Raw genomic sequence first — 20059 nt, 5'->3', positions numbered from 1 at the left:
GGAAGGGAGGGAGGAAGGAGGGGGGAAGCCCCCCAGGCTAAAGGTCACCCCGCATCTCTGCTCCCCCAGGACCCAGCCCCGGCTGCCATCCTCTGGGGAGCCAGTGGCGGTCAATGGCGTCTGCACAGATTCGGAATCCCCTCAGGTAAGCCATCGGCCCTCATTGGCGGCCTCCCGTCAGGCTCTTGATCTTCCCACCCACGTTCCCTCTGCTCTTGTCTCTGCAGCCCCTGTTGGAGCAACAAAGACTGGACCAGAGCAGCTCCCTAGAAGGCCCCGTGAGTCTTTCCCGGGGAAGGGGGGGGGGGACACAAAGTTAAGGGGCTTGGGGGGGGGAAGATGGGGAGGGAAGTGCGGGAGGACGTCCCATGGGTCCAAGCTTGGGGTCGCGGCCTCTGGTGGGTGCACAGTTGCTGAAGGCTGCCCTTTCTCCATAGGCCCCCGGGGCAGGGGAGGCAGCCAACGGACCCCGGGGAGAGCGGCAGGGCCGGGCCCGAGGCCCTGCCCCTCCGCCAGTGCCCCAGGGCAGGGCCCCCGAATCAGCCTACGCGGCCACTTTGCCCCCTCGCGGCCCCGAGCTCTCTGCCCAGGAGCAGATGGAGGGCCTGCTCTGCCGAAAACAGGAAATGGAGGCCTTTGGCAAGAAGGCAGCCAACAGGTACCGGGCCCGGGACGAGTCTGGGGCAGGGCTGGTGCCCGGCCCTCTCGTGTAATGCACACTGACGGCGGAGAGCCGGAGCTGCAGGACCCAGAACCCCCACGCTGCGTGGCGCCTTTCTCGGGGGCCTCCGCCAGCAGGGGCTCGCTGCCTCCATGGGCCGCCGGCTCCCCTCGTCAGCCCGTTTCCTGAGACGGGGCCCGGGCTGCGTCTGTGGGCAGGCAGAGAGCGGGCGAGGCTGGTCCTCAGGCTCCTCCTCACCCTGTGGGCCTGGGGGGAAGCCAAGAACCCCAGGCGTGACGAGCGGGCTCGGGAGCTGGACGCCGAGTGCGAGCCTGGCCAGCCTCCTCACCCGAGCCCCCCACATCTCACAGGTCGTGGCAGACCGTGTATTGTGTCCTGCGCCGTAGCACCCTCGGCTTCTACAAAGATGCCCGAGCCGCGAACATCGGGCTGCCCTACCACGGAGAGGTGCCGGTCAGCCTGGCCAGGGCCCAGGGCAGCGTGGCCCTGGACTACCGGAAACGCAAGCACGTCTTCAAGCTGGGGTAAGGCCGCCAGCTGGGTCGGGGGGGTGAGGGGCACAGCCCCGGAGGGGCCAGACTCCTTCCAGCTTCCGGGGAGTGTCGAGAGAGGACATCAGGGAACCCTGGGCCCTGCCACTCCCCCCGCCATGGCTCACGGAACCCGAGGAGCCTGCCTGGCCTGCCTCCCGGGGCTGCTTCTGAGCCGCCCCCCCAGCCCTTGGGCCGGCCGGCCGTGCACCGGGACCTCAGCTCTGCCCTAAGCTTCTTCCTTCCTCCACAGTTTACAAGATGGAAAGGAGTATTTGTTCCAAGCCAAGGATGAGGTGAGCTCACCCCCAACCTCGGCCCCCGTTTCCCCCTCCACGTCCTGGGATCCCCGTCTCCTAGAACGCCCCTTCTCCCTTTTTCTCTGCCTCTCCCTTCCTTTCCCCGGGTCGTTTGTGTCCCGATTCTCAGTGTTCATCAGCCACTGGTAATGTGCTGCTGATTACTGCAAAAATAGTCACAAAAATGTTTTCCTGCGATCTCCGTGGTGTGGCCGAGTCCCTTCAGCAGGGCCCAGTGCGATTCATTTGGTTCAGTTCGCCAACCATGCTACGTGTCAGTACTGGGCAGCTCACGTTCAGCTGAAGGGAAGCGGCCCGTCCACAAAGGAGCCAATGCAGAACTGCCAAGTCCCCTTGGCCGGAGGAGGGAGGGAGGGAGGGGCTCATCGGTCGCCTTTGGGTCTGAGTTGGTGCTTCACTGGGGCTTTGGCTGGAGCTAAGGAGTTAGAGGCGATGGCCAGGCTGGCAGATGGTGACAGAGAAAGACTGTGGAGGGGCCTTCAGGGCCCCATGGAGGGATCCAGGCCGGCCTGCAGAGGGAGAGAGCCAGGCCGGACTGAGGAGGGAGGGATCCAGGCCGGCCTGCAGAGGGAGAGAGCCAGGCCGGACTGAGGAGGGAGGGATCCAGGCTGGACTATGGAGGGAGAGAGCGAGGCCGGACTGAGGAGGGAGGGATCCAGGCCGGCCTGCGGAGGGAGAGAGTGAGGCCGGACTGAGGAGGGAGGGATCCAGGCCGGCCTGTGGAGGGAGAGAGCGAGGCCGGCCTGCGGAGGGAGGGATCCAGGCCGGACTGAGGAGGGAGAGAGCCAGGCCGGACTGAGGAGGGAGAGAGCGAGGCCAGCCTGCGGAGGGAGAGAGCGAGGCCGGACTGAGGAGGGAGGGATCCAGGCCGGCCTGCAGAGGGAGAGAGCCAGGCCGGACTGAGGAGGGAGGGATCCAGGCCGGCCTGCGGAGGGAGAGAGCGAGGCCGGACTGAGGAGGGAGGGAGCCAGGCCAGACTGAGGAGGGAGGGATCCAGGCTGGACTATGGAGGGAGAGAGCGAGGCCGGCCTGCGGAGGGAGAGAGCGAGGCCGGACTGAGGAGGGAGGGATCCAGGCCGGCCTGCGGAGGGAGAGAGCGAGGCCGGACTGAGGAGGGAGGGAGCCAGGCCGGACTGAGGAGGGAGGGATCCAGGCTGGACTATGGAGGGAGAGAGCGAGGCCGGACTGAGGAGGGAGGGATCCAGGCCGGTCTGTAGAAGGCCTTCAGGCTCCCCCAGAAGCCTTAGCCCCTTGTCCTAGAGGCGCTGGGCACCAGTCCAGCTTTGGGGGGTTTCTCCGGCACCTCTGCCCACAGGGTCTGAGGCTGTTCTTTGCCACTCCCGCCAACACCTTCTCTTTTGGGTCGGGAGTGAGCCCTCTTGCCCATCTAAGGAGCGACCCATAGCAAACTCGGCCATGGTGGTTAATGGTTTGGACTCCTCTGGCCCGGCTCTGCCTTCTCGGCACTTGGCCCTGCGCCCTTAGCCACGCATGGGTGAAAATCCTTACTCGCCTCGGATGCCGGCCCTTTACCGGGCAGTGCTCCAAGACCGCGGGCCTCCCCAAGAGGCAGCTGTGTTTGCTCAGGGAAGGGCCTGCTGCCCCTGGCCCCGCCAGCACTGTCCGCCATCTTGGCTGGAGTTTTGCCCGTTTTCCCAGGGCACAGTTTGCACTCCGGGGGTTCTTTGGTGCCTCCCAACAGAGAGGTTCTCACAGCTCCTGACTTTGGGCCAGTGAGCCTGAGGGAGGCCGTCCCTGCCCACCTACCCCTGTCTTTCGGTTTCTCCCTTGGGGAGCTGGGTCACAGGTCGCCTTTTTTAACCATGGCCGCTTGTCTCCCACCCTTCGTCCTGCAGGCGGAGATGAGCTCATGGCTGCGGGTGGTGAATGCGGCCATCGCCGCGGCCTCTCCAGCCTCCGCGGAACCCGAGGACACGGTGACGCCCAGCGCTTCCCGGGGCATGACTCGGGCGATGACGATGCCCCCGGTGTCCCCTGCCAACGCAGAGGGTCCCGTCACCATGCGCAGCAAGGAGGGCAAGGAAAGAGATCGAGAAAAACGCTTCAGTTTCTTCAAGAAGAACAAGTAGGGGCGGGTCGCCCCGCTGGACCGCGGCCCTCGGAGCCGGTGGGCAGCAGCCCCCGGGGACTGGCGCCGGACCCCGCCCACTGCTCAGGACCATCCCCAGGAGCTCTGACTGGAGATGCCCGGGGTTCTTTTCTTCTGCTATTTAATTTCCAGACTGGCGACAGGCCCCAGGCTGCCCCTGGTTCATCTTTCCCCCCTTGTCCGTTCAGCTCCCCCCACTCCCCTCTCCCCACGGAGCCAGGGATGGCCCCCCGTTACCCTCTGCCAAACGGGGCCTCGCCGCCCACTCTGTCCCGGCCTCAGGCCTCCCCTCCCCACACAGCCGGGCTTCCTCCTGTTCCGTGTCCCGTAGGAACCAGGCAGGAACCTGCCGGAGTGAAACGGGCCTTGGGGACGGGAGCGCAAACTGATGGAGCCGGTGATGCTGACGGGCTCGCCCCACTGCCCCCTCCCTCTCCTCGTGCTCCCGGGAGCAGGGGCTCCTCCGGGGAGTCCCCGCCACGTCAGGACGTGGAGACGATTAAACCACTCAGCTCTCTGTGCCTCTGGCCTCCTGTGTGCTTTCGTGCTCTCCTCAGGCCTTCAGCCCCTTCCGAGTCCCACTCTCTAGTTCGTCCTCCCAAAAGAGTCCCCCCCGGGCAGTGGCCAGAGCCACGGGAGCCCAGCTCAGTGCCCCGACCTCACCAGCCCCACAGGCCCCATGTCGCCCTGCGGGTGTCTCCTCCCCCCACGTGCCCTTTGTCCCTGGTAAATGGGAGAGATTCCCCACAAACCCCCACCCCCAACAGGATGCAGCTTGCTTCTTCATGGCAGTGCTCAGGTCATGATGCTCCTCCCCCCGGGCCCGAGGTCAGAACTACGGGTAACAGTCCCAATTCACGGGCCCTTGGGAAGAAGTCATCCGGTGCCCGAGATTCCATCTGGGCAGAGCAGCAAGAGGGGCCGGCTGGCCATCCGAGCCCAGGCCCCAGAGCCCGACGTTCCCCGTGGCTGGCAGCCCGGGAGCTGCAGGTCAGCGGGCACCAGGGCAGAGAGTGGGGGCCTTTCCAGAAGTGCCCCTCTCTGCTGATCCCATGAGGGATCCGGGCACCTGGGAAAGAAGAGGGGCATGACACTTGCGCCCTAGGTTAGCCACCCATGACCAAACCGGGTGCAGGGCTGGGTGGGAGAGACTCGGGTCAGCTAGGTACGGGCCCGGGGCCGCCAAGCCTGGCTATCTCGCCCATCTCCCCGAGCATGTGATCTGGCCCAGCGGAGAAGTAATAAAACCACCTTCCTGGGCATGGCCACGTGAAAAAGTCTGGCCCCCAGTGACCCGTGGAAGGCAGGCACCGTGAACTGCCACCACGGGGTTGGGGGGGGCCGGCCTTCAGATGTGACCCAGACGCAGAGTCCGGGGAAATCGGGGGTCCTTCCTCTCCTGTTTATTGAAGTTGGAGGCAGAGAAGGGGGAAGGGGACTGGGCATGGGTGTCAGTGGGGGGCGAGGGGATTTGGGTGGGAGTGGGTGGGGGAGGTGGGAGTGGGGGGAGGGGTTTGCCAACAGAGGCACCCTCTGAGCTCCGATGACATTAAGGGTCCATCCACTTTGAGCAGAGGATGCTGGGAATTGTGGGTGAAAAGAAAGAAAGGAGGGTCAGGAAGCCTTAAAAATGCCCAGAGACACTCGAGGAAGCTTGGGAGCAGAGCAGGAAGGGCCCTGACCAGCACCCCGGGCCGCCGCCCAGACTCGCAGCTTCCTCCTCCCCTGTCCCGTTGGCCTTTGTTGATGGTGCTGGCATGGGGAAAGTCCAGAACCTTTTTTTAATGAGAAAGGTGGGCCAGATCACACCTGCGAGGTGGGGGGCTTAGTGGAGGAACACTGGTTGTGAGTCAGGAAAACCCCTTGCCTCAGACACACTATGACTGAGGGGGCCATCACCCTCTCTGTGACTCAGTTTCCTCCTCTGTAAAACACGGAGACCACCCAGGGTATTTACCTCACGGGGAGGTCATTCGGTCAGCGAGCACTGATTAAAGGCGTAGTGCGGGCCCCGCTCCTGTGGTTCTCCTAGAGAACCAAGGGAGGCCCAAGAGTGTTCCCACCCTCAGAAACGCAGAATCCAAGGCAAAACGAGGCAGCAGGTTTCAGAGAAGGCAGCTCCTCCCGGCTCTGCCCCGGCCCCTGAGATTCCGGGGGGACAGGAAGCTCGATTGCACCCCATCAATCCCCAGATGGGGCCACACGAGTGTCAGGCAGATTTGGAACCCAGGCTATCTGGGTGCCAAGCCAGTACTCTCTGCCGGGCCACACTCCCCACAATGGTCATCCAAAGACTTCTTGGAGCCCTCCGAGGACGGGGAGCTCGCCACCTCCCGAGGCAGCCCCTTCCATTTGGGGAACGTTTGTGCTAGAACATGAAGCCCCGATCTGCGTCTGCCGCCTTCTTCCTCGGGCTTTTAAGAATGGGAGCCCAAACTGAAGCGAGCCTGCCCAGGACCCCCGAGTGCTGACGAGACGCCATTCTTCACCGAGTCTTTGGAGGGAGGAGCCCTAAATAGGGTTGGACCCTATCGGAGGGAAGAGCAAACTGAGCTGAGCACAGCCCCCGGCACGCAGCGGGTGGCCCTGGGGTCCCAACAGACAGCGGCTCCAGGATCCGCACTCGGGGGCTTCAACCCCTCATCTGTGAAGTGGGTTAAAGATGCTCGGGACCCCTCCTTCCCAGCTGCCTGACAGCCCAGGTGGTCGCCCTGGACACCGCCTGAGTTCTGAGAATGGGAGGCAGAGGAGGCGGCGAGGGGCACCGGGAGAGACGCGTCACAGCAAGGGCAGGACCCCAGGGCTTCAGCAGCCAGGAGGGCATCCCGCCACATCCCTGCGGTGAGCCCAGCACGTCCTGGCAGCGAGGGGGCTTAGAGACCACCAGGCCTCGGGGATGGGGACGGAGGCAGAAGGGGGGGTGCGGGTCCCAAGCGGGTGTGAAGGGTCCGGGCCAGCTCTCTGGAGGCTGGTCAAAGATGGAGGGTCTCCTCTGCAGTCCTCTCAGCACTTTAATACCTCAGTGTGATTACATCATTACAGAACACTGAGCACGTGTGAACTACAGAGCCATGACATCACCACACTGAGCACCGAGAATAATGGGAACTAGAGAGCCATGACATGCTGAGTACATATGGGGAGGGGCCGCTAGGGGGCGCAGTGGAGAGAGCCCCAGCCCTGAAGTCAGGAGGACCGAGTTCAAATCAGGTCTCAGACACTTCACACTTCCTGGCTGTGTGACCCTGGGCAAGTCACGTCACCCCAGCCTCAAAAAAAAAAAAAAAGTATATATGGGGAGAACCATGACATCACTACACTAAGTCTATACAGGGAAACTAGAGAGCCATTATCTCGCCAATCCCACTGAGTTAACACCCTCCTGTAAGTACCTTTGCTTCCTTTCCTCAGTTCCCCAAAGTCTGTGGGCCTCCAAGGGAAGGGGGGATGGGGTCAGAGTGAGTGGTTGTCACCTCTCCTTTGGGCAGGGGAGGCAGCCTGAGGCCCCACCCAGGAAGCTGTTCACGTAGTCACTAAGGGTAGGGGGCAGTACTTGAACCCAGATCCAACCCTGGCGGCCATCTCAGATCCTTCGAAGTTTCCAGCCGAAATATTCCTTGCCGTAATTTCCAGCCATCGTTCCCGTTCCGGCCCTGGCCCAGCAGCCCCGCTCCCCTGACCTTTTCTTCTCCAGAGTGAACACACTCAGTTCCTTCAACTGAGCTTCAGATGGCCTGGGAGGGAGGGACAGCCTTCCTCATCCTAGCCTCATCCTCTCAATGTTTGTCTAGCTTAACATCAGCCTTCTTAAACCGACAGTACGTGGCAGGAGGGCTCTGGCCAGGGGGGCACGGGCTCTGTGGACTCCTTATTTCTGGAAGCTCAGCCTTTTTTTTTTTTTGCTGTGGCAATTGTGGTTAAGTGGCTTTCCTAGCTAGGAAGTGTGAAGTGTCTGAGTCTACATTTGAACTCGGGTCCCCCTGACTTCAGGACTGGGGTATGCCCTGCGCCCCCTCGCTGCTCCCACCCCTTGATGCCTTAACAGGTTTCCTCACTGCTTCATCACACTGAGAGTCATCTGGAGGTTGCAGTCCACTAAATCCCCAGATCCTTTTCAGACAAACTGCAGCCCGACGATGACCCTCTTCCATCCTTCACTCCCGGGGAGAGAGGGAGCACTCCCACTATCTATGGATCTTGTGGGATTTTCTAAAAAAAAAAAAAAAAAACCAAACCTCCGGAGAGATTTCTCTAGAAAAGCACCGTACCGGGAAAGTCTGGATTTTCCAAGTTGCTTCAGATGTGGAACCAAAGCTTTTGCAACAGATGGGAGTTTTTAAAATTTAAATATTCACACATTTAAGAGAGCAGAGTTTTATCAGCAGAGATCCGGGCTGAAGCTTTGGGGAAGCCAGGATGGGAGCACCAAGTTCGGATCCGACCCCAGCCTCCCCTCCCCCATCCCAAGGGCTCCCCCGTGGATGCTCATTTTTGTCTGGCTAACGATGAGGCTAGCAGGACAGGGAACAAGGCATCTAGTCAGGTGTGGGGAGCGCTTGCTCCTCCCCTTGGAAGTTGAGCTCCTCCACAGCAGGGACTCCCTCTGACTTTTCTTTGTATGCCCAGGGCTTTGCACAGTGCCTGGTAAGGTACACAGTAGGCACTTACTCAATGCCTCTGACTGAAGACAAGGTCATAGATGAGAGAGGATCCTGGGGTGGAGCATCTGGGCTTCCCCTCAGGGTGGGGGGTGCAAAGAGCAGGGAGGCCAGGGCCTGGCACTGCTAAGCGGAAGCTGCAGAGAAGGCCTCCGGCCCGGCAGGTCCTCCAACACTAACTCTGGACCCGGCTGACTCCCTTGGAGCCCCAGAGCCTGGACGGCAACTGCTTCTCGCACTCATTCCCTCTGTGACCTCAGTTTCCCCAGAATGAAGAAGGGAACTCTAAGAGGTTGTAAATCCAAGGCCTGTGATTGCTGTGGTCCAGCAGGGATCCCCATGGGGTATTTCTGGGCAGGCAGCTGCTTGCATTTCCTTTCCCAGCTCACTTTACAGATGTGCAAACGCACTTATGTGACCGCCCCACAGCTGGAAATGCGGCTGCCTCTGAACTCAGCCCTTGTGGGCCTGGGCCCTGCCTTCTATCCGGGTACCTCTCCTAGGGTTCTTATCTAAGCCTTCACCGCTCCCTCCTACAAAGACCCGCTGCAGTCCTCCCTTTCGCCACTAGGAGGGGCGCTACACGCACGCTTCCGCGCTCCCCTCCCAGCCAGGCAGAGGTTCCCAGGCACCCGCCCGAGGCCAGGGAGGCTTCTTCCCTTTCCGGCCGCCTGGGCCCCGGCGGCGGTCGGGATGCCTGTGGACCTCTTCTCGGATTCCCGGTTTTAATGCATAAAAAAGAACGGCGGGAAAAGGAATCAATCTTGAAGAAAATCGGTTTTCAAATACGACCCCCCCAGGGAGGAGCCCAGATCTCGTGGGGTTTTCTAGAAAAGCCAAACCTCCGGAGAGATTTCTCTAGAAAAGCGCCGTACCGAGAGTCTGGATTTCCCAAGTTGCTTCAGATGTGGAACCAAAGCTTTCGCAGCAGATGGGAGTTTGTAAAATTTAAGATGGCCATACGTGGAATGACTAAGGCGCTAATATTCACACACATTTAAGGGAGCAGAGTTTTATCGGCGGAGATCCGCGCGGAAGCTTTGGGGAAGCCGAGCAGCAAGCTCGGATCCGGCCCCAGCCCCCCGCCCCCGCCCCCGCCCCAAGGGCTCCACGTGGATGATCATTTTTGTTTAGAGGGTTCACGGGTGCCCAGGAGCCGGGCAGGAGGGCTCGGGAGCGCCTGCCGCGGCGGGTGTACACCAATAGCGCGCTTGCGGCCTGGCTCGCTGGAGCTCCTTTCCCGACAACGCCCGCGCCCGTCTCCCCTACAGCCTTTGTCACCCCCGCCCGGCTGCGGGTGGCATGACCCATTATGAAGGCCCATAGCAGCCCCTATAGGCCCGAGGCGCCCGGGACAGCCTGCGGCTCTGCCCTGGCCTTCCATGGAACGGTCCCCGTCGCTGCCACGTGGCCTTTGAGAAACTGATTAACCGGCGGCCGTAAATTCCACGTTCCACCTTCCCCGGCTGCAAGTGGAATAGTCCGTTTCCCCCCCACACCCTCCGTTCAAAGAGTCCCGCAATGGTTCAGTCCAGCCCCTTTCCTTTTGACGTAAAATACAAGGCCGGGTTTGCAAGGCGGGGATTGGTCGGCCCTGGGGGGCGTAGCCTGGCGGGGGCAGGGCGCTCTGGCGTCATCGCCGTGCCCCGCCCTGTGGGCGGAGAGAAAGGAAGGCGGGGCCGCCCGTCTGCTCACGCTGTTTGCGCGCGGCGGCGGGATTGGCTGGCCGCAGCGGTGAGCGCTCGTGCTCGGGCGGGCGCGCTCGCGCCGGGCTCGTGCCTGCCTCCTGCGTGCGTGCGTGCGTGCGTCGGCCGCGGCGCGAGGCGGGCGCGGAGTCGGGAGGTCGCGCCGAGGCTCGAGCGGCCGTCGCCATTTTGTCGGGTTGTCTCTGACAGACGCGGGAGCCGCCGCCGCCCCCGGAGGTGCGACCGGGACCCGGGGGGGGCAGGGAGGGAACGAGGGGGGGAGGGGGCCGTGTTCGGGGGCGAGGCCTCTGCAGGCGGGGCCGGCGCGGGGCGGGGCCGGGGAGGGCTCTGCTATCTGGGAGGCGGGGCAGGGGCGGGGAGGGGCGGGAAGGGGGCGGGGCTCCGAGTGCCCGGAGGGCTCCCTGAGGTGACTCCCTGAGTCCATTCTGTGGCTGGGGTCTTCCTGATGAGGAAACTGAGCCCTGAGCCCTGGCGGACATGCCCGCCCCTCCCGGCATGCCTCGAGCTGACACCCCGGATGCGAACCTTGCCTCCGCAGGCCGAGCTAGTATTTATTGAGTGCTTGCTGTGTGTCAGCCCTGCAGACCAGACAGCTGCCTCCCTCCCCCTTCATCCCCTCATGGCGCGAGGCACACAGAGGCGCTCAATACGTGCTGAAGGTCGCAGGCTTCCCCTAGGATCCGCCTTCATCCCCCGCCCCTGCTCTGGGGACTCCTGGTCAGGAAGGGAGGGACTTCAGCCTCCCCCCACAAGGTCTGACTTTGACCTCTGACCCCACTGTGACCCCGTGACCTCACAGCCATTGGGCCTGAGCCTTGGTGATCAGGCTCAGAGAGGGCTGGCACACAGCAAGCGCTCTGTAAATGCTGCCCCCACCCTGGGTGGTGAGGCTCAGAGAGGGCTGGCATACAGCAAGCGCTCTGTAAATGCTGCTCCCTCGCTGGGTGGTGAGGCTCAGAGAGGGCTGGCATACAGCAAGCGCTCTGTAAATGCTGCTCCCTCCCTGGGTGGTGAGGCTCAGAGAGGGCTGGCATACAGCAAGCGCTCTGTAAATGCTGCTCCCTCCCCGTGGAGCTGAGGACCTGAGGCAGTGGCTTGCCCAGGGTCACTAGGTCAGGCCCCCTGACGGCATCCTTGTCCCCCACAGGCTGCTGTCGAGATGGTGAAGCTGTTCATCGGCAACCTGCCCCGCGAGGCGACGGAGCAGGAGATCCGCTCTCTGTTCGAGCAGTACGGGAAGGTGCTCGAGTGCGACATCATCAAGAACTACGGCTTCGTGCACATCGAGGACAAGACGGCGGCCGAGGACGCCATCCGCAACCTGCACCACTACAAGCTGCACGGCGTCAACATCAACGTGGAGGCCAGCAAGAACAAGAGCAAGGCCTCCACCAAGCTGCACGTGGGCAACATCAGCCCCACGTGCACCAACCTCGAGCTGCGCGCCAAGTTCGAGGAGTACGGGCCCGTGATCGAGTGCGACATCGTCAAGGACTACGCCTTCGTGCACATGGAGCGCGCCGAGGACGCCGTGGAGGCCATCCGCGGCCTGGACAACACCGAGTTCCAAGGTGAACTGCCCTGGGGCCTGGGGAGAGGGGAGCGCAGGTCAGGAGGGCAGCTGGCCCTCAGAGGTCGTCCTCGTGGCCATCCGGTGTAGCCAGAAATCCCGTCCGAGGGCGATTGTGGGGGCCAGGTGTAAGCATGCCGGCTTCCTCCGGAGAAGCAGGGTCACGTTCTTCGGCCCCTTCCCGTGCTGGCTTCCCGAGATGTCGTCCATCTGTTTCTTGGGGAAACAAACCGTAGACCAGACTGTTAAGTGGTTAGTGTTCTGCAAGTTTGTCCATCAAGGAATAGTGTCTCTTTGGGGTGAGAAAGGCTGAAGTCCTGTGGTCATTCCCATCCAGGCCCTAAGGGAGCTGGCTTGTTGCTAGTGGCTGTTGTTTTTTCCAGTCGGACGAGGACTGCCTGGTGCTTTGAGCTCTCCGAGGGACCCCCTGTTTAGTGTCTGGGTGATTGGCAGTGAGGGGGCCTCTCGGGGCAGCCCCCTCGCACTGAGGAATGGGAGTCTGGGGTTTCTTCATTCGTGGATTTCAAAATAAGCAGAGCAGAAGAGCCCATGGTGACCACTGTGTCCCTTGACAGATTGCTAGAACAGAGAGAAAAGGTGCTGGATTTTTCTGAGAAAATGCATAGACTTGGAGGTGAATGGAAGAAATGTCTTTGGTGGTCTCTGTTACATAGGAAGGCACAATCGGATGACCGTTACTCCGGGTCCCACGGAGGGGTCGGGCAGGCCTTGCCTTCACCACTGTGGTAGAATTGGGCGTAGCAGGGAAGAAGGCAGATTCTGGGAGAGGGGGAAGGGGCCTGTATCCACTGCATCACGGGACCTTGGACAAGCGCCTCGCAGACATGAAGGGGTTGGAGTCAGGGGGTTGTGCCGAGCTCCAGGGGGGAGACTCTGAATGAGGTAGCTCACGTGCTCTGTCACGGCACCCTCGCGGTCTCTCAGGAAGGGCTTAGGGAGCCAAGCTCTGGCTTCCGGGCTTCCCACTGACGACCTCTGGGACTTTGCTTCTCGGTGCCCCGTTTTCCCTATTGTAAAATCGGCATTGCAATGCAGCCTGCTTTGAGCCTCTCACAGTTGTCATGAGAACAGTATCCAGGGCTTGCACGGAGCAGATGCTTAATGATGTTTGTGGAATTGAAAGTTAAAGTGAGATAACAGAGAGAATTGTGTCCTGACGCTAATGGGAATGTTACATCCAACTGTTAGTCCTCTGTCCCGGGCAGGAAGCTGCTGAGGGCTGAGGCTTAAGCTGTCCTGGTTTCTTTCCTTGAGTGCTGATGATCTGGAGATTCCCATTCATAAAAAGGTTTTTGTGGGTGAGGGGGATTGGAAACTTTTCTAAAGAAAACAAATGCAAACTAGTTTAAAAAAAAATTAGGAAGCAAGCTCTAGCCATGCTGTAGTTTATAGCATTATCCTTAAATCCCCCCCTTTAATTCCTTTGAGTAAGAATCACAGAATGATGAAAGTTATGTGTGTGTTTAGGGGCAGGGGAAGGGGGAAGGAGGCAAAAAGGTTTAAATGACTCAGTCACTTCTTGAGGGGCTGGAACACTTAGAAGAGATTTTCTTTTTGAGTCTAGAACATAAACTCTGCCCAGCTCTTGGCTTTCCCCATCATCCCATGGGAAAGGAAATCCCAGGTTGTTGTTGTCAGGTGAGGTTTTTTCATAACCAATTCTGTTTTTCAGATGATGAGAAAAAGTTTAGCGTAGATAATAGAAGTTTCAAATTTGGCAGAATCTGCAAATTAGGAACCAACTAACCCAGCTGATTAAACTTGAGAACCTCTCTTTGGCCTACTGGGTCTCGAACCTTATGTTTGTGTACACACAGACTCGAAGAGCACCCGGGAGGCTGCTGGGCCTTCTCTGCCAGGCCAGGGCTAGTGCCTGAGCTTGCCTGGCCATTCCATCCTTGTTGCCCTCTCCTCAGGCGCAACAGTCTGGGCCTTAGGTCCGCTTGCCTCACCACTTCCAAATGTCAAGATGAGAAGGACAAACTTGTCCGTGCAGGATTCCAGACTGTGTTAATGAGGAGATCCTGGCAGATCTCCAGCTTAGCATTTCCAAATGGATCGTTTACCTATTCTGCACAGTTTAAAGCTTTTTTTTTTTTTGACTTTTCATTTGGAGGTGGTGCATCAAGCCTGTGCCCAGGGGAGAGAAAGAAAAAGCTCCAAGCTTTCTCTAGACAAGCTAGCCAAGAAAGCTACATGGCATCTTAGGATTAAAGGCAGTCCCTCATTCTTTTAAAGGAAAGGTGCCTAGAAATTTAAGTAGGTCTTTTCTGGAACTCTTGGTCCACAGCTATACATGATGGAAAGCCTTGGGAACCCCTACAGAAGCTCTAAATAAACAAGAATTTGCTGTTTTGAATATGATTTGCAAGGGCTCAGGTGTACAGCCTTTGCCATTTAAATGAGGTTTTGGGGGGTTGCTACTTTGCCAGCTGTGTCCCGGCCCTCTGGGAATGCTGGCAAACCCCTTGTGAGCCGCAGGTGGAATCTAGCAGGTCTCCCCTCGGTCAGTGATGACAGTGTTGTCTTATGTTCCCACCTGGAAACGACTCGTTTCTGTGCCACTAGTGTTCCAGAGCAAGGGGGCCTCACAGTGTGGAGGTGAAGCCCCAGATTGTCAAGATGCCAGTGGAGCATCACATGGGGCATGACCGGCCAGCCGTGGGGGACGCGGAGGGCCTGCCTGGCTAAGTCGGGAAGAGCCAATGACCAGGCTGGCTGTGGGGCAGGCTAGGAGGGGCTGGGACCCGTCCCGGGAGGGAGCCCCCCACCGGCAGTCAACTGGGGGTTCTTGAAGTGCAGAAGTCACTCCTGGGAGATTTGGTCACGCCTCATGCAGCAGGGAGGGGCAGTTTTTAACCCTCTTATTCTTCTTTCAGATATCTTTGCCTTGGTGTCCCCTAAGACATGGTAGAAGTAGAGAAGCAGGACATTTTCCAGATGCTATTAGTAAGGCTTTTCAGGAATCACGAGTAAAAGCCCCATCTCTAACCTTTCCAAAAGCTTACCGAAGTAAATGGGAAAGTCATCAGTTTTGAAAGATGTTTTAGTTCCAGGTAAACAGTTAGTTGCCTACTACTATATCACAACTACTACAGAAACAGAATATGCCGTAGGTGTTTACAAACTAAATGTTACCAACCACCAAAAGGAATGAAGGAGGGCTGAAGATTGGAACTAGCAGCAAGAATAGAAAGCCTCTGGGGTCCCGCTTCTCCAAAGCTGATCCAGAAACTTGGAAAAGCCTGGTTAGTAGGGGGAAAAACATTCTTCAAAATGAGCTTCTGGATGTCATTCTGATTGGCTGCTTTGAAAAAATTCACACCAGATTCAGAGCGCCATTTTGTAAATCACTCAGTCCAAATTTCAGAGGTCACAATCGGTTTTATCCATGTTGAGTTTGTAGCTGTAGAACTGTTCCAAGTTCAATCAGTATTGTAGGACCCTGAATAACCTCCAGTTTTGAACATGGGGGAAACTTAAATAGCCAAGTTTACGACCTGGTCAAAACTTAAAGAGTTTGAGAACACAGCTAATGACCATGATATCTGTTTTGGCAATTGTGTTGGTGTTGGTGACAGAGCTAGAAACATGGATTTTTCTGAGCCGGAGGAGGCAGGGACTAGATGAGGTTTGGGTTGGTTGAAGGCTGAGGCACTGTGGCGTGAATGCGTTCTACTAAAGTGATGCTCGTGCACTAACCCACTCCCCTCTCAGGGTCAGTGCATGGCGCTGTTCTGGCTGCCGTTCTGAATCGGGGCTGTTTCCAACAGGATGGTGGAGCACGGGGCCTCCTGTCGAATAGCTGCATCCAGAACAAGGTCTGTTAAAGAGTAGCATCTTGCTGATCACGGAGGGGGACAAATGCAGTTTGGTTTTGCTCTAAGCGGCCCTTATGTGAGTCATCCTAACGCACAATCCCCACTCTCTGTACTCTGCACTGGACTCATCTGGGCTGCCTCGATTTCCAAAGTCTTTTGCGCTGTGGGACCCATTTATCTGGCAAAGTACCCATTTTTCACCAGGCCCCCTCTGAGCAGCCTGGGTGTTTCCTGTGAGGGTCCCTGGGCAAGATGGTTGTTTCCTGGGAAGTATGGATGTAGCATGTTTGTCTGGGTGCCCAGAGGCCTTCAAGCAAATGCTCCATTTTTAATCGAGTGGATAATCCCCCATGAAGTTTTTGGGGCGAACACCGCAGGACGAAATGCCGAAAATCTCCATTGTGGGGACGATGGGACGAGCGTAGTGTCCCCAGAAAACTGGTACCGTCTCAAGTTCTTTTTGTCCCAATTCCATTTGTTGAGGGCCTGCAGACGAGTGATTTTCCTTTGCACGGTGGGCCTTGACTGACCTCTGGTGGAAGAGGTTGGGTAACTGGGAGGTGGACCATGTGTCTCACAGTCCCAGGCCTCCTGCAGAGTGAAGCAGATGAGCCTTGTACACCCAGCCCCTGAGAACCCTCTGGTGATAACCTGCAAAAGGGAAGGCTACCACAAGGTGCAGAGACGCTGACGGCTCCGTTTACTAAGCGCAGTCTATGGGTAGACCGTATATGGCAAGAATGGGGGGTGGGGGTGGAAAGATGACTTCCAAGTCTTTCCAAATTGAAGTGCTTCTGAAAAACTGATTTGGAAACCTCCGTGACAGAGTTCCAATGAGTAGCAGTCCTAGCAATGAGAAGTAGAAACTTGGAAAAAATGTCTGTCTGTGCGAAATAATCGGAAAGTCGGGGGAGGGACACTTGGTTCTGCCACTGGGGAAGTGGAAAGGGCCAGTTTCTAGGGATTCGAGTCCTCCCACTCTCACCTTGATTACGCTCGGTGGACGCGCTTTCTCCCCTCCCCAGGGCCGCAGCTGGGGGGCGTGTGTGCGTGTGTGTGCGTGTTCCTGCGGGCGTCCGGTTCTGACCCAACTCACTCTTGGTTGTGGAGGGGGGAGGTGGGCTGGGACCGAGTAACAGCAACCTTCTCGCGTCTGTTTCTTCAAGGCAAACGAATGCACGTGCAGCTGTCCACCAGCCGGCTTCGGACCGCCCCCGGGATGGGAGACCAGAGCGGCTGCTATCGGTGCGGGAAAGAGGGCCACTGGTCCAAAGAGTGTCCAGTGGATCGGACGGGCCGTGTAGCAGACTTGACCGAGCAGTATAACGAGCAGTACGGAGCTGTTCGCGCGCCCTATACCATGGGCTACGGGGAGTCCGTGTATTACAACAATCCATATGGAGCGCTCGACTATTATAAGCGTTACCGGGTGAGGTCTTATGAGGCGGTGGCGGCAGCGGCGGCGGCCTCCGCGTACAACTATGCAGAGCAGACCCTGTCCCAGCTCCCACAAGTCCAGAGCCCAGCCATGACCAGTCACCTCACCTCCACCTCTCTCAACCCTTATGATAGACACCTGTTGCCGACCTCAGGAGCTGCCGCCGCCACCGCTGCCGTGGCTGCCGCCGCCGCCGCTGCCACCGCAGCTACCTCCTCCTATTATGGGCGGGACCGGAGCCCCCTGCGCCGAGCTGCAGCTGCGGTCCCTACTATTGGAGAGGGCTACGGTTACGGGCACGAGAATGAGCTGTCCCAGGCCTCGGCAGCCGCGCGGAATTCTCTGTACGACGTGGCGCGGTATGAACGGGACCAGTATACGGACCGGGCGCGGTACTCGGCCTTTTAAAGCTCGAGGTGAGAGTGGGGTGGGTGTGGCGGAGAGGTTCGATTTAGTTGAGGTGAAAGGGACGCAGTGCTTTGTGTAGAGAAGAAAGCCCTCCGCTTCCTGCTGGGAACAGCCTCGCCAAGGTATCAGTTACCCTTTGACCTCCTCTCTCTCTGGCCTAGGGCGGGAGGGTCACTGGTCAGAAAGTTTCTTTTCCTTTGATTCCAGGTTCCTATAACATCTTTTCTGAGAGCAGTTCCTTTTTTCCCAAGGACAGAAGCACTCCTGACTGGGGGGGGGGGGCCTCAATCCTTAACTGATTTCCATTTCAGCACACGGGCAAAACCAGGGACCGCCGGGCTCTGTAGCCTTGGGACAAAGTAGGGAGTGATCACATCATTCAGGATGAGGAGAGACTCCCCTTCCCCACCCTTTGGTGAAAGCTGACCGTTCTAGATCTGGCCCCACGTGGGGGTGCTTCCCTTAGAGATCCAGAGCATCTGGCTCACTGTTGCTAGCTAACACAGGTCCGGGACCTCAGGCTCTCTGGGATGCTGAGCAGCTCGTCCCGTGCCCAGTCTAGGCCACTTTGCCCAAGAATCAGATTGGAACGTGAGTCTCCTGGCAGTTCTTTCTAGCTCGGCCTGAGACGTCCGCTTTCTTTCATGTATTTTACTTAAGAGGAGAGTGAGAAAGCGAGAGATAACTTCTAAGCTGCGTTAGCTGAGATGCTCTTGCTAGAAATGGAGATGTTTCCCTGGGGTTGAGCACTCAGCACTGGGCTCTACTGAGGATGGCTCCAAACATTTCTTTGGGATAGTGGGATTAGGGGGAGCTGCCCCAAACTGTGGGTGCCCTTGGTGGGGGGTAGAAATAGTTCCATGTCAGCCATGGGTCCCCCCATTCTTATGAGGGGGTGTCCGTCCCTTAAAGAGAAGCCCAAGGCTGTAGTCTCAGCCAAAGGCAGGTTTTGATTCCCTTTAGATAGAGCACAAAGAGAAGGTCGTATAAGTTTGCCCCACGAGCAGGATGCTGGTGGTGTCTGCCTTGTGTAGACAGCTGTTTTGTGCTTGGGTAAAAAGAGAAACGGCTTGGAAATGGTCCCGAGAGTCTTGCTCCTGCTCACACCAGGATGACACCCCCCCCTCGCCTCCAGAGCCGGTGGAGGATGCAGCAGGGCCCTGGGTGGCAGCCATCTTCTCAGCACCCCGAGGCACCCAATGGTGATGAGGCTGCAGGGATAGACGGCAGTCAGTGGTGGGCCAGCCCTTGGGACACGGCCCTGGGTCTGCTGCTTGGAGATAGAAGCCTAGTGCTAGCTCAGGGTCTTCCCCAGCTCCTGCTGGCCAGCGAAAACCTCATAGGATCCTGTGTGAATTATTGGGGTTTGGCTGCAGTGGGAGCAAGAGCAGGAAGTCCGGGCTGTAGATGTGAGGACAAAGGACGCTCCTTACCGTCTGTGCTCAGTTCATTCTCCACTTTGAGAAACCTGTTATCTTTCAGGCTAGAATCAGCCGGACACAGTGGCAGGCGGGCATCCCGTTGCAGGGGGGCGGGTCCCCACGTGCCCACAATCTTCCAGGAACCCGAATGCTTGGTGTTCCTTGTAAAGCCCCAACACTGCGCTGCTCCTGGTCTGGGGCCCTGATTAGTGATGGGGGGTGCAGACGTGTGGCCCGAGTCTGGGCCCTGGGCCGCTCCCTCTAGGGCTCCACACCCGCCCCTGGGGGGCAGCTCCCCGGGGAGTCGTGGGGTCCGCACTGACGCTTGTTCTCTTGTTTTCTCTCGACAAACAGGATGGGAGCCAGGGCCTTAGCACTCGGAGCCCAGCCGTCCTCCGGACAGTGTATAAGCCTCTTGTGTTGTGCTCTCTTTCAGGTAGGATATTTGCGGGCTGAACCCTCGGGCTGCGGTCGTATGGGAGAACTTGCTTCGCTCGCGCGGTCCCCTTTGCCGGGATGTTCCCGTTGCTTCATGTTTCAGTAAACAAAGGAGTTTGTGACCAACTGTGGTTTTTTGTTTTCCCCTTAATTTAATTCTTCTAAGGTGGCTCTTTCTCCGGCTAATGAGCGCTGTGTGTAACTTCTCATTCAACATTTCCTTCTTTCCTCAGCCTGTGAGCAGCCCGGGCTGTGGGAAGGACTCTGCTGGCCTTGCCCCTCCTGAGGGAACCTGGATTCCTTCTCCCTCCCGGCTTCTCCGGGGGGTCAGCTCCCGGCCTTGGCCCCCAGCAGTAGGACCTGCTGGCCCTTTACGGGACTGTCTGGTGTCAAATAGCCCGTTTGCTTTCACTCTGCACCCCATCTGGACTGTTACGCTGCAGCAGCTGGCCTTCTGAGAGTGCCGGGGTCCAGGGGGGCGAGGGTGAGGGGGCACGGGGGGGGGGGCGGGACGCTTTTTTTTAATGACCTCTGATCATGGTACCAGCATGTGCTGGAGGCGACTCATCCCTTCTCCTCCCCCCCCCCCTTTGAATAAATAAACGTTTCTAATGATCTGGTTTCCTGTTCTCCTAAGTGGTATTTAAGACTTAACACAGATCGTGTAGCACAAGGGCAGGGCTTCGACGGGTGGCAGAGGGCGGGGGTGCTGTTAATGATAGAGCCGCATTTATAGAGCACCTGCTGTGTGTGCCAAGCGCTTTACAATTAGCGGCTCATAGGAGCCCACGATGTCCCTGGCAGGGAAGGGCTGCTGTTATTTCCAAGGCAGGCAGTGGTTAAGTCTGCAAGCCAGGAAGGTCTGAGGAGGGATGGGAACTTGGGTTTTCCTGACTGGGTGAGAGCAGCTGGTGGAACCTGGTTTCTACAGGATCT

General features: G+C 58.6%; 2 protein-coding genes across 9 annotated transcripts in view; both read left to right on the top strand.

Annotated features, from left to right (window-relative positions):
- SPTBN2 (spectrin beta, non-erythrocytic 2) overlaps positions 1-4163 on the top strand; it is a 38256-nt gene extending 34093 nt beyond the window's left edge. For all 5 annotated transcript variants that reach the window (XM_074272657.1, XM_074272653.1, XM_074272656.1 and 2 more), the window contains 6 exons: positions 70-145; positions 228-278; positions 438-658; positions 1033-1206; positions 1466-1508; positions 3389-4163. In XM_074272657.1, coding sequence (XP_074128758.1) covers positions 70-145; positions 228-278; positions 438-658; positions 1033-1206; positions 1466-1508; positions 3389-3622 — 799 coding nt within the window. In that variant the 3' untranslated portion in view covers positions 3623-4163. The remainder of the gene's footprint in view (positions 1-69; positions 146-227; positions 279-437; positions 659-1032; positions 1207-1465; positions 1509-3388) is intronic.
- A 5778-nt stretch (positions 4164-9941) lies between these two features.
- Positions 9942-19738, top strand: LOC141545550 (RNA-binding protein 4B). Of its 4 annotated transcripts, XR_012483064.1 has the most exons (5): positions 9942-10222; positions 11154-11577; positions 16585-17272; positions 19040-19121; positions 19357-19738. XR_012483064.1 is itself a non-coding variant. In XM_074272650.1 (4 exons), the coding sequence occupies exons 2-3, from the start codon at positions 11166-11168 to the stop codon at positions 17262-17264; spliced, it is 1092 nt and encodes a 363-aa protein (XP_074128751.1). In that variant the 5' UTR covers positions 9942-10222; positions 11154-11165; the 3' UTR covers positions 17265-17272; positions 19122-19249. The 4 variants fall into 4 exon arrangements, 3 of the variants coding, with proteins under 3 accessions (XP_074128751.1, XP_074128752.1, XP_074128750.1); XM_074272650.1 differs by lacking the exons at positions 19040-19121; positions 19357-19738 and adding an exon at positions 19122-19249; XM_074272651.1 differs by lacking the exon at positions 19357-19738 and having other exon boundaries at positions 19040-19249.
- The last annotated feature ends 321 nt before the right edge of the window (positions 19739-20059 follow it).

The sequence above is a fragment of the Sminthopsis crassicaudata genome, chromosome 6 (genome assembly GCF_048593235.1).
Source record: "Sminthopsis crassicaudata isolate SCR6 chromosome 6, ASM4859323v1, whole genome shotgun sequence".
Taxonomy (NCBI): Eukaryota; Metazoa; Chordata; class Mammalia; order Dasyuromorphia; family Dasyuridae; genus Sminthopsis; species Sminthopsis crassicaudata.
The sequence above is the reverse complement of the archived record's forward strand: the minus strand, read 5'-3'. Positions and strand labels throughout refer to the sequence as shown.

Bases quoted from the DNA above. Each gene is read 5' to 3' on its own strand.
- LOC141545550 (XM_074272649.1), top strand. From the start codon at position 11,166: ATGGTGAAGCTGTTCATCGGCAACCTGCCCCGCGAGGCGACGGAGCAG. The intron at 11,624-16,528 runs GCAGCTGGCCCT...TTGGTTGTGGAG, and splicing joins GGGGAGCGCAGGTCAGGAGG to GGGGGAGGTGGGCTGGGACC.